Source organism: Dama dama, chromosome 23 (genome assembly GCF_033118175.1).
Source record: "Dama dama isolate Ldn47 chromosome 23, ASM3311817v1, whole genome shotgun sequence".
Lineage (NCBI taxonomy): Eukaryota > Metazoa > Chordata > Mammalia > Artiodactyla > Cervidae > Dama > Dama dama.
Window position 1 is genome coordinate 12757435 of NC_083703.1, and position 17421 is coordinate 12774855.

General features: G+C 39.9%; 1 protein-coding gene across 1 annotated transcript in view; it reads right to left on the reverse strand.

The window, feature by feature from the left end:
* LOC133045275 (putative ankyrin repeat domain-containing protein 19) overlaps positions 1–17421 on the reverse strand; it is a 49523-nt gene that overhangs the window by 27227 nt on the left and 4875 nt on the right. Inside the window, 8 exon segments of the mRNA XM_061127561.1 lie at positions 2079–2275; positions 2368–2428; positions 7908–7977; positions 9085–9118; positions 11634–11701; positions 12959–13096; positions 14604–14656; positions 14658–14711. Coding sequence (XP_060983544.1) covers positions 2079–2275; positions 2368–2428; positions 7908–7977; positions 9085–9118; positions 11634–11701; positions 12959–13096; positions 14604–14656; positions 14658–14711 — 675 coding nt within the window.

Consider the following 17421-nt stretch of genomic DNA (forward strand, 5'->3'; position numbering starts at 1 on the left):
TTATTTGCAGGGCAGCAATGGAGAAACAGACATAGAGAACAGACTTACAGACATGGAGGAGGGGAGGAGGGAGAGGGTGAGATGGATGGACAGAGTAACATGGAAACTTACAATTTCATGTGTAAAATAGAGAGTCAGTGGGAATTTGCTGTATGACCAGGGGAGCTCAGAGAGGGACTCTGCGACAATGTAGAAGGGTAGGATGGGGAGGGAGACGGGAGTGGGTTTGGGAGGGAGGGGACATGGGTGTACCCATGGCTGATTCTTGGTGATGTTTGACAGAAAACAATAAAATTCTGGAAAGTGATTATCCTTCAATTAAAGAATAAATACATTTTCCAAAAACCCCTTTTGAAAATTTCATCGTTTTCTTCTTTTTTCCCTGGAAACAGCACACTAACAGCTGTAATTTTCTATCTAGGCCTTCTGCGATGGCAGATAAAGATCGAAGGAACAGTCTAGATATAAAAAAGTAGTAAAGCTATGATTATCCAGGTTGGAGATTTCAAAGCTTTCAAATACATCTATGATTATCAAGCAGGATTCAGTATTCACATCAGGAAAGAACAAATGAGCTGAAAAAATCAAGTAACCAGAATGACTGAGTTTTAGATAGGGAAGAATTCGCATTTTTGTTTAACATGTGTAACAAAGAACTGACATGCTAATTTAACGCCTATAAATACTGAAGCTAATAAAGTTTCTAAAAAATAAACTTCTTAAAAATAAAACTTAGCTTAAAAATAACTTCTTAGAAAAAACATCTTAAAATTTTATTGTTTAATAAAATTCTTAAAATGGAATATACATATTACTAGAGATATTTTACAAAGTAAAAAAATTATCTTTTCTGAGACAATTTTACAAACTGTTGGTAATTCTTCTTTCCTTATGATTTTATAACATGTAGTCTACATAAGAAAAAAATCATGAACTGTGATTTCACTCATTTAATATGTGTAATTGCCCATTACTTGCAGATATTAGGAAAAGATGAATCAGAATCTCTCCAGAGGTGGGGGGGGGGGGCGGGGATTCTACATTTTTTTCGTTAAGACTGTTGCAGTTTAAAATTTTCTTATGTCATGAAGAGAGTTTAAGAATCTCATTGATATAATTATAAATTATAAGTTTAGTAAAAGAGAAGATAAAATGCTTACTTATTTCCTCTTTATTTTTCAAAAAGATCCAAAACCTCCACCAAGACTATACCAAACAGTAAGATAAATTAGTTAAGTACATTAAGTATGTATCAAACAGTAAGTCAGTAACAACAAGAAACGGAAGGGCCACAAACTCTTCATTCATAATACATCTGCTAAGGCCTAAAACAGAGCTCAGCTAGAACTGCCTACGAATGAAAGTTTTGCTAGATTGAATAGAAGACACTGCTTCATTCATTTCAAAGTGAGAATCTTTGTATATATACACATACAAGTGTAACCAAGTCACACTGCTATACACCTGAAACTAACACAGTATTGTAAATGACTACACTTCAATTAAAGAAAAAAAAAACAAAAACCACCACCAACCTCGAAAACAACCACCAAAAAACCTAAGGATCAAATTTTCTTTCAGTTCTTCATATAACTCAGCTATATGTCATTCAGAAGAGGCAAAGTATTGAGTTTTCACGACCTCACTCTCTCCTAAGTTGAATTTGAAATAATTCATCTCATATTTATAATATAGAGAACCTCATCTGACTTACCCTCACCATTTCTGTTGTGTTTGTAAAATAATCTGTTTCATCTTGACCTTCATTCCATCTCATATTCATTTTATCCTTCTTAAATGAATTCTTCCCCTTCATTGCCCTCCCCATCTTCATATTCATCTAGCTGTTTTTCCTAATTGCTTTGTAATTCTTTTCTTTCTAAATGGCATACTTAGTATGCCAACATTTATAAATCTGAATCAAGCAGATATATTGCTCTTATTATCACATCATTTTGTATCGTGACTTTGAAGCCTTCCTTTTCCACGGTGGAATCCTTTTTCTCATCATAAGGATCAAGGGAATGGTGTGTGGGAAAGTACAGGGGAAAACGAGAGTGAAAAACAACACAACTTACCTGTGCAAGACCAAGGCCTGCTAGAGTCTTGAGTGGTTTTGGAAGAGGCTCAGGCCTTGGAAAGGCAGGATGAGGGAAGCCCTGGACTCCAGGTGATGGTTTGGGAAAGGTTTCAAGCACATCTTCAATTTCACTATCAGAATTATTGTTCTCAGAGAAGGTGGTACTCTCCCGTCTCACAGTGCCACATTCTGCTTCTAATACAGTAAAAACAGGGGAGAGTACATGAGAACCTGTGTAATTGCAAATCAGTGAATAACACCAGGAGGACAGTCTTCAAATAACTTACCGTTTCTCTTGGATTGCTGAAAAGCCTTCAGTAGCTTTGCTAAGTTTGGTTTCGGGACATGCTGGAGAAGAAAATAAGAGCTTGAAGCATAACAAGTATCAACTTGAACAAAAGAATTATAATCCCCCACCCCCCATTACTATATGATCTAACACAAAGAGCACAGGCTCTGGAGTCATTCAGATGTGGATTCAGATCCCAGTTCGGCCACTGACTAACCTGCAGGCACACTGAAACCATAATCACAGAAAACTAGCCAATCTGATCACAGGACCATTGTCTAACTCAATGAAACTGAGCCATGCCGTGTGGGGCCACCCAAGACGGATGGGTCATGGTGGAGAGGTCTGACAGTATGTGGTCCACTGGAGATGGGAATGGCAAGCCACTTCAGTATTCTTGCCTTGAGAACCCCATGAACAGTATGAAAAGGCAAAATGATAGGATACTGAAAGAGGAACTCCACAGGTCGATAGGTGCCCAATCTGTTACCGGAGATCAGTGGAGAAATAACTCCAGAAAGAATGAAGGGATGGAGCCAAAGCAAAACAAGACCCAGTTGTGGATGTGACTGGTAATAGAACCGTGGTCCGATGCTGCAAAGAACAATACTGCATGGGAACCTGGAATGTTAGGTCCATGAATCAAGGCAAATTGGAAGTGCTCAAACAGGAGATGGCAAGAGTGAATGTTGACATTCTAGGAATCAGCAAACTAAAATGGACTGGAATGGGTGAATGTAACTCAGATGACCATTATATCTACTACTGTGGGCAGGAATCCCTTGGAAGAAATGGAGTAGCCATCATGGTCAACAAAAGAGTCCCAAATGCAGGACTTGGATGCAATCTCAAAAATGACAGAATGAGCTCTGTTCGTTTCCAAGGCAAACCATTTAATATCATGGTAATCCAAGCCTATGCCCCAACCAGTAACACTGAAAAGCTGAAGTTGAATGGTTCTATGAAGACCTACAAGACCTTTTAGAACTAACTCCCAAAAGAGACGTCCTTTTCATTATAGGGGATTGGAATCCAAAAGTAGGAAGTCAAGAGACACCTGGAGTAACAGGCAAATTTGGCCTTGAGGTACGGAATGAAGCAGGGCAAGGGCTAATAGAGTTCTGCCAAGAGAACACACTGGTTATAGCAAACACCCTCTTCCAACAACACAAGAGAAGACTCCACACATGGACATCACCAGATGGTCAACACCGAAATCAGACTGATTATATTCTTTGCAGCCAAAGATGGAGAATCTCTACACAGTCAGCAAAAACAAGACCGGCAGCTAGCTGTGGCTCAGATCATGAACTCCTATGGCCAAATTCAGACTTAAATTGGAGAAAGTAGGGAAAACCACTAGACCACTCAGGTATCACCTAAATCAAATCCCTTATGACTATACAGTGGAAGTGAGAAATAGATTTAAGGGACTAGATCTGATAGACAGAGTGCCTGATGAACCATGGATAGCAGACTGTTGTACATGAGGCAGGGATCAAGAATATCCCCATAGGAAAGAAATGCAAAAAAGAAAAATGGCTGTCTGAGGAGGACTTACAAATAGCTGTGAAGAGAAGAGAAGCGAAAAGCAAAGGAGAAAAGGAAAGACAGTCCTATTTGAATGCAGAGTTTCAAAGAATAGCCAGAAGAGATAAGAAACCCTTCCTCAGCAATCAATGCAAAGAAATAGAGGAAAACAACAGAATGGGAAAGACTAGAGATCTCTTCGACAAAATTAGAGATACCAAGGGAACATTTCATGCAAAGATGGGTTCGATAAAGGACAGAAATAGTATGGACCTAACAGAAGAAGATATTCAGAAGAGGTGGCAAGAATACACAGAAGGAATGTACAGAAAAGATCTTCACGACCCAGATAATCACGATGGTGTGATTTCTCACCTAGAACCAGACATCCTGGAATGTGAAGTCAGGTGGGCCTTAGAAAGCATCACTATGAACAAAGCTAGTGGAGGTGATGGAATTGCACTTGACCTATTTCAAATTCTGAAAGATGATGCTGTGAAAGGGCCGCACTCAATATGCCAGCAAATTTGGAAAACTCAGCAGTGGCCACAGGACTGGAAAAGGTCAGTTTTCATTCCAATCCCAAAGAATGCTCAAACAACCGCACAATTGCACTCATCTCACACACTAATAAAGTAATGCTCAAAATTCTCCAAGCAAGGCTTCAGCAATACGTGAACGGTGAACTTCCAGATGTTCAAGCTGGTTTTAGAAAAGGCAGAGGAACCAGAAATCAAATTGCCAACATCGGCTGGATCATAGAAAAAGCAAGAGAGTTCCAGAAAAACATCTATTTCTGCTTTATTGACTATGCCAAAGCCTTTGACTGTGTGGATCACAATAAACTGTGGAAAATTCTGAAAGAGATGGGACTACCAGACCACCTGACCTACCTCTTGAGAAACCTATACACAGGTCAGGAAGCAACAGTTAGAACTGGACATGGAACAACAGACTGGTTCCAAATAGGAGTACATCAAGACTGTACACTGTCACCCTGCTTATTTAACTTAAATGCAGAGTATGTCATGAGAAACGCTGGGCTGGAAGAGGCACAAGCTGGACTCAAGATTGCTGGAAGAAATATCAATAACCTCAGATATGCAGATGACACCACCCTTCTTACAGAAAGTGAGGAGGAACTAAAAAGCCTCTTGATGAAAGTGAAAGAGGAGAGTGCAAAAATTGGCTTGAAGCTCAACATTCAGAAAACTAAGATCATGGCATCTGGTCCCATCACTTCATGGGAAATAGACGGGGAAACAGTGGAAAGTGTCAGACTTTATTTTTGGGGGGCTCCAAAATCACTGCAGATGCTGATTGCAGCCATGAAATGAAAAGACGCTTACTCCCTGGAAGGAAAGTTATGACCAACGTAGATAGCATATATAAAAGCAGAGACATTACTTTACCAACAAAGGTCCATCTAAGTCAAGGCTATGGTTAATCCAGTGGTCATGTATGGATGTGAGAGGTGGACTGTGAAGAAAGCTGAGCACCGAAAAATTGATGGTTTTGAACTGTGATGTTGGAGAAGACTCTTGAGAGTCCCTTGGACTGCAAGGAGATCCAACCAGCCCATCCTAAAGGAGATCAGTCCTGGGTGTTCATTGGAAGGACTGATGCTGAAGCTGAAACTCCAATACTTTGGCCACCTCATGCGAAGACTTGACTCACTGGAAAAGACCCTGATGCTGGGAAGGATTGGGGGCAGGAGGAGAAGGGAGCGACAGAAGATGAGGTGGCTGGATGGAATCACTGACTCGATGGACGTGAATTTGAGTAAACTCCAGGAGTTGGTGATGGACAGGGAGGCCTGGCGTGCTGCGATTCATGGGGTCGCAAAGAGTCAGATACGACTGAGCGACTGAACTGAACCTTCTCATCGGGTAAGCATTATGACAGATGACATCAGAAACACCAGATGTTCCTCTCCTTACCCCAATTGACTGCTCTACAAATACTATGACACCCACCAGATTATTTTCTCTACCAAAATGTTCTATAAAAAAAAAATTTATCCCTGGGAGTTTAGAGCACTACTGAAAAACTAAGACATTTAAATTAATCGCTATATTCTGAAATTTGCTTGCATGACTTCTACATGCATGAATTATCACTTGGGAAGGGAAATATGAAAGTCTAGATTTTAGTAGAACCTCATTTAGATAGGTTACAAGTACAAACAGGATTAGCTACTTCTATTCTGTTTGTTAAACAGCTAAAAGCAAATGATTGTTTCAATTCCATTCCTTCGAAGAAAAAGGGAGAAAGAGCAAGAGTAAACCTGTAGGGAAATGATCATGAATGAAAGCCACAAACACACTAAACAGAAAGCCATGATCAAACATGTTCACAACACCGGCAGAGAGAGATGGACTTAAAGAATAGACACTGAAGGAAAGTATTCTGCAAGGAAAAATTAGGTTAACAGTAAAAAAAAGCAAAAAAGGTGGGGGAGGAAAAGAAAGCAGAGAGAGACATTCCAAGTCAAGTACAAACTTAAGGGAATAAAATAAGCATAATAAGGCTTGTGGAAAAACACGCACAAATAAAATGTATATACAATAGATCAGTAATACATCAGTATTCTTAAGGATATACTATGAACAAAGCCTCTGTTTTATATGCTTTTATTAATATATAAATTACGTATCTATACTGTTCTGCAAATTTTATGAAAATATCAACATACATTGTCTAATAAAACATATACTTAAGACAGAGGCTTTTGTTCACAATATATCCCTAATATAGCGTTCTGTATTACTCCAAAACTTTTGTTTATACATACTACCGTATTAGAGTTGAATTTTGCCACTGTAAAAAGTGTCATTTGATTAGCCACACATGGTCATCTATCACTACCTGAATGTTGTAAAGTATTCCTTGAGAGAGAGAAAAATTGATTAAGAAATATTCCTAACTATTCACTGGGAAAAAGAACTGGTATTCAAAATTCTGAGGAGAATGTATGGCTTGAAAAGAAACATTTAATGGAACACAAGATGGGGCAAAAAAGGTCAAAAATTTTCACCTAAATTTCTCATCTCACAACGAGTGGACACTGAAAAAAATACTGTAAGCTTTCACTTTTCACGTATTTCTTACTTATTTCCTTGTTATGCAGGACCCCCTTCCTCAACATAACACAACTGAACTATATTACCTGTAACATTACACAGGATACCGTTTGTCTCTTCATTTATTCACATTCAATAACTATTAACACGGTTCTTACACTCGAGACCTATGCTGCGTGCTCCAGGAGATGCACAACTGTTTCCTGAACTCCACTAGCTTACACTGACACGGGGCTCTAAGATGAACACTTAAATCACAATAACACAAAAGGTCTGAAATCTGAAGGTTTAGACTGTGACACAGGACATGGGGTAGGTCTTTTTAAAAATACAATAGAAAAAAAATCCCGAGTTGCAAGTTTTATCTCACGGTTATTAAAAGTCTCTGCTCCTATGAAGGGAAAGTCGATCAGTCGTGTCCGAATCTTTGCAACTCCATGGACTCTACGGTCCATGGAATTCTCCAAGCCAGAATACTGGAGTGGGTAGCTGTTCTCCAGGGGATGTTCCCAACCCAGGGATCGAACCCAGGCCTCCACCATTGTAGGCAGATTCTTGACTGTCTGAGTATTGCACTGTGAGTATTGCAAAAGTCATGTCCTTATGGTTTAAAATTCACAGTAAGAGTCTTTATCCTTGACCAAAATTCATAGTTCCTTCATTGTGGGAAAGCTTTTCCAATACAATTTTCCTGTCACTCTATTTTCCAGCCCATTGTTTTCTTCACCCCACCTTCATTATTCACCAAAGTAAAAAATGAAAAAAAACAACAACTAGTCATATTTCTATAAAATAGTTTGCTCTGAAGAACGTTCCATTATAAACATAAAACAGTGAGAGGGACACCATTGCTGAATTTAAGAGTAAATACTACATGAAGCTAAATTCAGAGTATGGAAACTGATTTCACAAGAGTGTACTGTACCTTGGTTTCAAAATCTAAGACTTCATCATCTGAAGGAGGCCATGAGTCAGCACCAGGTTTGTTGGAAAACCTTTAGAGCATAAACATACAACAAAAATGAGTGAGTTCATTTCTTTAAATGAAGAAAAACAAAAGCAAGTGAAAGTTTGGCTATCTATGCAGTAAACGAAGTTTCTTGACATAATTAAAATTTGGCCTCTGTTTTCAAACATTTTTTTTTAAAGATATTTTGATGTGGACCATTTTTAAAGTCCTTATTCAATTTGTTGCCATGTTGCTTCTGTCTTATGTTTTGGCTCTTTGACCCCAAGGCATGTGGGATCTCAGTTCCTCTGACTGGAGATTGAACGCACACCACCAGCATTGGAAGGAGAAGTCTTATTAACCTTCTTAACCACTGCACCCCCATAGAAGTCTCCAAAAAAGATGTTAGTTACCTATTTCTGCTTCCATCTCTCCCAACCTATGACATATCTAGAGAAGACTCATTCTTAGTTTCCATTAACAAAGACTGACAGCCAATATATTGGCAGAGCCTGAAAATAATATGTTTTCACTAAGTCCTAATAGCTGAACTGAAAATCTAATTGATGCACTGACATAACTTTTGTTTCCCCAAAGTGGAATAAACCTGATGACTTAAAGCAGAAGGATATGTTGTTCCTTCTCCATTGTCTGTCCCTGGTTCAGAGACTAATCTGTGTCCATCAAAAATGGCAGTCTTCGTCCTTCAGCAGGGGAATCACTTGTGGAGAAGGCCCCATTCCTCCCTTTACTGTAAAGGGGATACAGGAGTCCCCCGCAATGTCTAAAACTGAAAATGGACACAAGTCAAAGAACTAATTTATATGTTTCACTTATATGCTACCCGGGTACTTCTCAATTTCTGCTGAGGGACACGAGAGTGGATGTTGGAGCCAGGCAGGCCAGCTGTCAAATCACAGGTCAACTCATTTTAACCATGGAATCGTGGGTCAATTCATCAACCTCCCGAACCACAGTTGCCTGATTAAGTAAAGCAGGACACAGTGGTTCACGACGCGGCTCTGATGACCCGTGAGGTCACAGACGCTGCGCACACGATGCAGTCTCTGACCCAGAGCAGGACGCGCAGCTTCTCTTCTCTGTCTGTTCTCCTAGTGACACATGCAAGTTTTGAAAATCCGCCAAATCCTACCTGCTTAAAGAGTCTTCTTCAGAACTCGTATCCACTGTTAAAGAAAAAAGGAAGACACATTTTAAATCAACAAAAGAAAAACACAGACTATTAAAACCTCAAGACTGGTGTTTTGTTTAAAAGTATTCCTTTGCAACCACGCCTGGAGACCGCACTAGAGGGAACAGTGATTGTACTGTACTCATGGGCCATTAATGCCTGAGAACCACTCCTCTCCTTCATGGTCATCAAAGGCAGAACAGAAAAAGAAAGAACTGCTGATACAAGGACCATAATGCTAACCAACCTCTAGGAGACTGACAGAAAATGATACTACACCGTTAATAGAATCAGTACTATAAACTGACAATAGCACACTTGAACAGCACAGTATTTCTCGACTTCCATTCCCTGGAGCAGTGAACAGAGCCTACAGGTGTCTTGCTGGGACATAACACAAATTCTCTGGCTCTTCAGTTCAGGATGAAAATGCCCTACCACAAGGAAGCCTGGTCTACAGGTGCTGAACTTCAGAGCGTGGTAAAACATAGGAAACAAAGTCGTCCTGGCCCTCTTTCCAAATGCAAGAGAAGTATGAAAGATGTAGTGATTCCAGGTTTAGCAAGGATAATCTCTTGACAGGGAGGTGGGGGAGGGTAAATGGGTAAAGGGGGTCAACTGGGTGGTGAGGATGGGGACTGGACTTGTAGTGGTGAGCATGCTGCAGGGTACTCGGAGGCTGAGCATTTTTAATGTTTTAAATATCTATGTGTACATACTAATAAATGTGAAAAGGACAATCTCTTGAGACTATCACCTTCCATTGTTCAAGAGTATCTGGACCACCTAGAGCAGGATGGTCCAAACAGTGCTGTGTTCTACTGAGGGCTATCATTACATCAATCCTCCCCATTATATGGCAAAGGCTGGTAGAAATCATGCTTTTTCAGCTTGGAAGGCATTCGTCATCAGACCCTAAGCTGATGAATAAGGGGAGGGAGGGAAGGACAGAGGAAGCTATGGACTCTGGTGCTGTTGGACAACATTTCACGTGTGTCGTCATGATCTGATGCTGGAGGGAAGACTCACGTGCAGTGACTCCACGGGGAGGGGAGCACTGCAAGCTCGAGCCTGGAGGGCAGGGGCAGTGACTTTTACATGTTTGCACCCTGTGACATCAGAACAATGCTCAGGACACAAAAGACACTTGAAAGTTATCTCTTTGGTGAACAAATGAAGAAATAAACAAGAATGTTTGCTTTGAAAACTCTGTTTCAAAAACTATAGAAATTAACCAGGGACAACTCTATTCTATTCCGAGCATGCTGAAGACCAAGACTCTATGTCATCTCTGTATCTCCTCTAACGTCTAAAACCAACCTACAGAACTTCTTTGGTGGATGTTGTTGCTGTTCAGTCACTGAGTCGTGTCCGCCTCTCTGTGACCCGATGGACTGTAGCTCACCAGGCTCTTCTGTCCATGGGACTCCCCAGGCAAGAATACTGGAGTGGGTTGCCATTTCCTTCTCCAGGAGCTCTTCCCGATCCAGGGCTGGAACCCGTACCTCTGGCATTGGCAGGCGGATTCCTTTCTGCTGAGCCCCCTGGGAAGCCCCCTTTGATTAGACAGAGGTGACCTAGGTTTAAAGGTGTTCTCAGACAGCTTGTACAATGTGCTAGATGTCACATCGAGGGGACATGGTGGTGTTTTTGCTCATGTGAAGTGTGTTGGTTCTTTTATTAGAATCTGCAGAGTCCCAAGTTGATCTATTTGAAAATCTATTATGATCATCTTTTAAATAATGGCAACAGAACATGGTGTTCTTACAAAACTATACTATCATGACAATTATCCAACACACAGAAGAAAACATCTGGTTCTGATGAAGTCAACCTATCTCACTCTTTTTGAATCTGTGAGGAATAAAATTGGTAATAGAGACCTTGTTGACACAATAGGCAAAGTAACCGGTGCTTCTCAACTAGGCATCGCTTTTCTGATCTGTACTATTGGAAGGTATCTTCCGAAAGTAATCTCTTCCTGGTATGCTGCACACTGGTTCAGCACTGCAGTTCTTCTTGTTTATCACTTCTTATCCTACCAGGAAGGGACTGTTGAGGTTCCCGGTTTAAACGATGGTAACTTTTTTAATGAGACCAATCACTGCACAGTAAGTAATAACTACTCATTCACTAAATGCAAACTATTTGTAAAAATTAAAGCTCCACTTTTATAAGAAGTCAATTTGCTATAATAGGATTACAGATGAAATATATATCATACTAACTCAAACATTTTTTGTAATGTACATAAAAATCTAATACAGGATTTTAGGGGCTGTAATTAAACACATGGAAAGCTTCTCAGACAATACTGTCTCTGATGTTAAATTACCTACAATTAACTTCTTTAACAATTCTGAAGACTAGACTATTAAGAAATTAATTTAACAACACACATGCAATTTACACTAATTTTATCATAGTTCTTTGATTATTGAAATTTCCTCACTCCTACTTTATCTATGGTAGAATCACCAAGAGTAATTCATTATTATCAGATGACGTACCTGGGTTGCTCTTTTCGGGAGGAGTTTTAGGCCTCTTTTCTTTATATTCAGAGATCAGTTGGCAAATGCTATGTGTTAAAAATGTGATAAATAATATTTGAACACTAATAGGAAAAAAAACTACCAACTATGTTAAATTCTTAGATTATTTCAGACAATGTCAGCGATAATATCAAAACTACAATTGTCCCATACATTTCAAGTTTCTAAGTTCTACCAAGTTTTATTTAGCATGTATTTAAAGGAGAAAGAAAAGGAAGATGAAGTAGTCATGAACTGAGGGCAATAGAGCTCAGTAGATTAACTAGATTTAGCTTGGCATATGAAAACTCTTTCCAACTCGCAAATCCTAGCTCTGTAACCAACTGCTCTTTGTTCCGAGAGAATTGCTTCTCTTGAGTTCAAAGTCATCCTCTCCACAACTGGGATCTTACTGCCTTATTTCACAAGGGGATTAAGAGGAGGTAATGAGATAATATATCCCCAAAATGCTTGCAGAAACAGTCAAAGAATGGAATAATTTGCTCTTGATCATTGTTGTTGGAACTACTTTGGAATTCCAAGTAAAACCAATGTGTGTTTTCTTATATGTTTAGCATTCAAGGGTTTCAGGAAACTGTTATTAATTATGGTGATTAGTGTTCTCTGTGGTTTGTAATTTAGGGAATCTCAGCTCTTATATAATTTGTACCTACATTTATTTATAAAATATGAACTCACTACATTAGGTAACATAATTATCCCCCATTACTGCAGCTAATCACACCAAGCACAGAAAACTAATCACAATCAAGACCTGGCCTGGACCACTACTCTCCCTTCTCTACCTGCTCAAACTCTCAACCAGCAGATCTTTCTGACAATGATGCTTAATCTCCATGTTCATCTCTGATTCACGTGGAAGACATAACCCTACTCTTACAGTGGATACTGCCAAGTCCCAGGCAGGGCTTACCTCTCTGAATTCCTCTCTGAACTAACTTACTTGAGATTTAAGGAGTTCTGGTGAATGGGTTCCTTGTGAGACAGACTCAGAAAACATTTACGGTTGAGGCAGATAAATCCTTTGGAAGATTTTCATTATTGCAGGAAACAGATCCCATGAGGGGGCCAACCCTCCATGTAACTATGGAATCTCAGGCAAGCTGACACCCACTACTCTGGGAAGGATGACAGGGAACCTATGACCCAAGGAAAGGTGCCCCCACAGGATAGAAGCTGCCTGCACCGAACAGAAAACTCTCACTGGTCATGTAACAAGTGACAGTGAAAATTCTTTTTGGCGGCAGTTTAGTGATCATGGGCACTTAAATGTGGACACTTACATATTAAAACCACTCAGAGCAGCATATTCTTCTGCAGTCCGTCCAAAGACATCTTGAGAAAAGATGTCAGCACCTCGCTGCAGGAGAAGACTGACGACACTCATAGACTCGTAACGGACAGCAAGGATGAGGGCGGTTCTACAACAACAGAGAGACGACGTCACCCTCAGGAAGCTGAGTGAACTGACAGAAACGGCTGGTTTGATGTGCTTTACCAAGGTAACATCTTGCCCTCCCATGAAGAACTGACCATTTACACGCTCAAGTGTACATCCTTGTAAATGACCTCCAAGGCTAAAATGAAGCGACGGAAGAGCAGCCTCCTGTCCCACTGGGATGGCACATAGCAGCACTTGCTATTTCAAAAGTCCCTGATGGGGAGGGACTTCCCTGGTGGACCAGGGGCTGTGACTCCAGGCTCCCAAGGCAGGGGGCCCAGGTTCCATCCCTGGACAGGGAACTTCATCCCACATGCTGCAACTGAGAGTTCCCACGACTAAGACCCCACGCAGTCAAATAAATAAATGCTTTTCAAAAACAATATCAAAGTCCTTGATGGACAAGAAACTGTGCTGAGGTCACTTATCTGAGGCAGGTGACTATTTAAGGAACGAATCCCCCATTTCCTCCTTAGTGGGATATATTATGCTTCAAAGTCAGCTAGAGGGTGGGTTAAGCAAAGGCTATTTGCTGGCTTAAAACAAAAATATTAACAATAATGGAAATAAAAATAGTCACCGTGGCACTTAATGATGTGGACAAGCATGTGCTCTTCACTAAATGAAATACTATGTATACGCACAGCCACCTTTCAAGGACGCATTACTATTTGCCCTTTTGTATCAGGAAACTTATTTGCTGATGATAAGTAATGTGCCCAAGGTCATAACCCTAACAGGGAGGAAAGCTAGGAGCTGAACCCAGTCTGAATCTAAAGCCCATCATTTTCATCTGTATCATCCACCTCTGACTTATCTTTGTTGAAGCAACTGTTTATCCAATTAAACCTATCATTCTTCCTTCTACCTTCATTTAAAATGAAAACATCAAAATGTACTAGAAATAAAAAGGGAAAAAAAACTGATGAGCCCACAGTATCTGGTGACAGTGATTACTAACCACTTTTTGTTGTTGTTTAGTCACTAAACTGTGAAGGACTCTTCTGCAATCTAATAACATCAGTATTTTTCAAAGAAAGTAATTGAAAGCAAAGAGTCACCCAAAAGACAAAATCAAGTCCTTTATGTTTAGTATGCATCTTTTAAGGAAAAATACACACGAAGTAGAGGTTAAACAATCATTATAAAAGAATTAAGAAATTCGATACTGTCATAAGGTAAACTAAAAAGTAGAATCCATATTGTATAAAGCTAATGAAACTAGTATGAAATCCCTCAGCTCCTACAAGATCAACCAGAAAAAAGAACAGGTTGCATATGACATCACTCAATATTATAAAGGAATACGAATCCTGCTATATATCTCTGCTATATAGTTTTTCACGACTCCCAGTCAGAATAATTGGTTTTCTACCTAACTGATGAAGTGTTGATCACAAATGAAACCTTATTAATTTAATCTTTATCTTGATGTTAGCACCCAAGAACAGCACTAAGGTTTTTAAAAAGAAAAAGAACAACTGTACCTTTTCATCTTATCAACCGCGTGTACATTTGCTTCTTTCTTTACTAAAAATTTCCACCATTTGCTGTTTCCTTTCACTTATGGCCAGTAATAGTGGTGTGAGGTCATCCTGTAAAACAGGAAAAACCATTTCGAATGTACCCAGTTAACCTATTTCTAAACTGAACTGAAAATCATGCAATAGATTCTCTGAACTTAAACATATAATTCAGAAAGCAAATAAACGGGAGCCCCTCCTCCTCTTCCCCCGGCGCACCTTCTGTCTCTTCAAGATGCTCCTCCTCCTGGCCTTCCCTGGGGGTCCAGGGGCTAAGATTTGAGCTCCCAAGCAGGGGGTCCAGGTTCCATCCCTGGTCAGGGAACTAGAGTCCAAGTGCCGAAACTCAAGATCCCACCTGCCACAGCTAGACCCAGTGCAGCCAAATACGTCTTTTGAAAAGGGAAAGAATAAAATGCTCCTCCTCTCCCTCTTCCAAAGATGAACCACAGAGTCATTCTCTAAAACTCACTTTCAACATTTACTGGTTCCAAGGATCTTTGCTTCTATCATAGTATCTATCAGGAATATTGTAGTATTTACTTGCTCCATTACCAGTCTCAACACTCCTCCAGAGAGAATCAATTAGCTACTTGATTTAGTAGCTGCATATTTTAGGAGCAATGCTGAGGCAGGAATACATCATATTATCTGTAGCATGCATAACCTATCCAAGGATGACCAAGAGTAACCTCATGAGGTTTACAGACATTCCAATGGGAATGTTATCCTCTACATGAACATGCAAAGAGAAAGGTTGTTTTCTTTTCTTCCAAAAAAACCAACTGTGGGCACCATGTTTCTCGGCTTTCTCAGCAAAGTCTCTTGAAATTTAATCTTACTCATTCTCCTTTGCTTGTTCCTTCCCCCGCCCTTAAGTTAAACTGACAGGTCAGCATTAGCTAGATGCTGTCTGATGCAGAACAACACCGCTTATCTTCAAAGACCTTTCTTGACGGCTCTCATGTGATGACCTCCAGACCTCCAGGAAGAAGCTTCCTGAATCCCAGAGTTCTGGTCTCTGTCTTGCTTTACGGCTTTTAGTGAAGGATTTCAAGGTAAGTTACCAATAAATATGCACTCAGCATTTTCTCGGGGAGTTGCTCTTCCGTGAACTCTCCCCACGCTCTCTCTCATAATCCTGTGTCTCTGGGAGACTCATTCAGTGTGAAACCGCCACAACCAACTTAAAAATTCTAATTTGAAAAATTCAATCCCATCCTTAAGAGATTCTTTTAAAATATGGAATCAATTACAGATTAATTAGACTGTCTTTAAAACTTCGAAATAGTTATCAAAATAAACTACATATCAAGAATTGGAAACTCAAATGCTTATGGAGGGGGAAACCTGGTGACCTAAGTGAAAAAGCCAGGTGAGGCTGGCAAACCCGCAAACACATGCGCCATACAGAAGGGGAGGCCTCCACATGCAGACCAAACAGTAGAATGGGCTCAAGGGGGACCAGATTTGGGTCTCGGAGAAGCCTGAAACACAGACATCACCATGAGTTTGCTAAATTTTAAATGTTGACTCAGCTTGTGGAGGTAGGTAAGCTAAACATAACCAAGGACCACATTTGGTCTGTAGCCCATTTGTGCTTTTAAAACGTTTTGCTGTTTCCAAACAGGTGGGTATAAAGCAAATATTTGTATGTGAAAGCTTTCCTTTCTTGAGTATCATGTGGTTCACAAGAAAAGTGGGTCTCAATATGTAATAAAAATTGCTATTGACTCATAATTTTATTAAAATAAATTTAAAAAACAAGACTCAAAATTCCCACTTGAAGAATGTTTCCACTGCCTGTTAAAACTACAATCTCTTTCTAGAATTCTCCCAGATTATTAACCAAATGGTTAGTGAGTTCCTAAGACTGCTGAAACTAAATGATTCAAACAATCCCCATCTGGACTAACTTCATGGGTTTTGATGTTTAAAGCTGTCCTCTCGCTTATGCCAGGGCTCAGCAAATCTAACAGACACACTGCAAGAGTCTGTCCTGCTGACACCAAAAGAAGGCTCATGAATTACTGTTAGCGCAGTCAGGAAAACCCTGTTGGTAACAAACATCTGTTGACCTGATGACCTGGTTGGTAACAGAAGGTGTAAAATTCTTAAAGGGTCAGACTCTACAGATGAAGTGACTTGGCCATGAGCAAATCTCTAAAGACTGTTGGAGTGTCACTGAATAATTAGTGGTTGGAAGAAAAAGGAGTTATATCACTCAAGCCAATAGATATTGCCAAAAATGTTCCTTTTAACTTCTCAATCACAGAGGCAGAGGAAAAAGTCAGGCTAATATTGCTGCAAAGGAGGGAGCTGATGGAAGTAGCTAGCATTGATCAAACTCCAACTCTTCTATAGATTACTTATTTTTGAGATAGGTGCACTAGAAATTATACTTAATCACTCCATAGTTCTTCACCAAGGATCCTATCAGAATCTCAAGGAAATATTTCTAAATACACAAGTCCAGGCCTTCCTCGATTTATTCCATCAAAATCTTCAGGGAACAGCCTAGGTTTGTAATTCTTATAAACTTTCCCAACGGATTGTGGTTTTCACCAGCACAATCTAGCTGAGAATTAGCCCAGCAAACATTCCAGTCTCATCTCTAACCCACATGGCCCATCCCTTCTCTTACTTGAGGATTTGAAGAGAAAAGAAGAGTGTAAGCGGCAAGAGTCATCAAAACAGAATTAAATTTTCCTGGGTAAATAATGGTAGAACAGGGACTAATAAACACAAAAGGCAACCTGATCTCATTGTTTATAAACCCCTT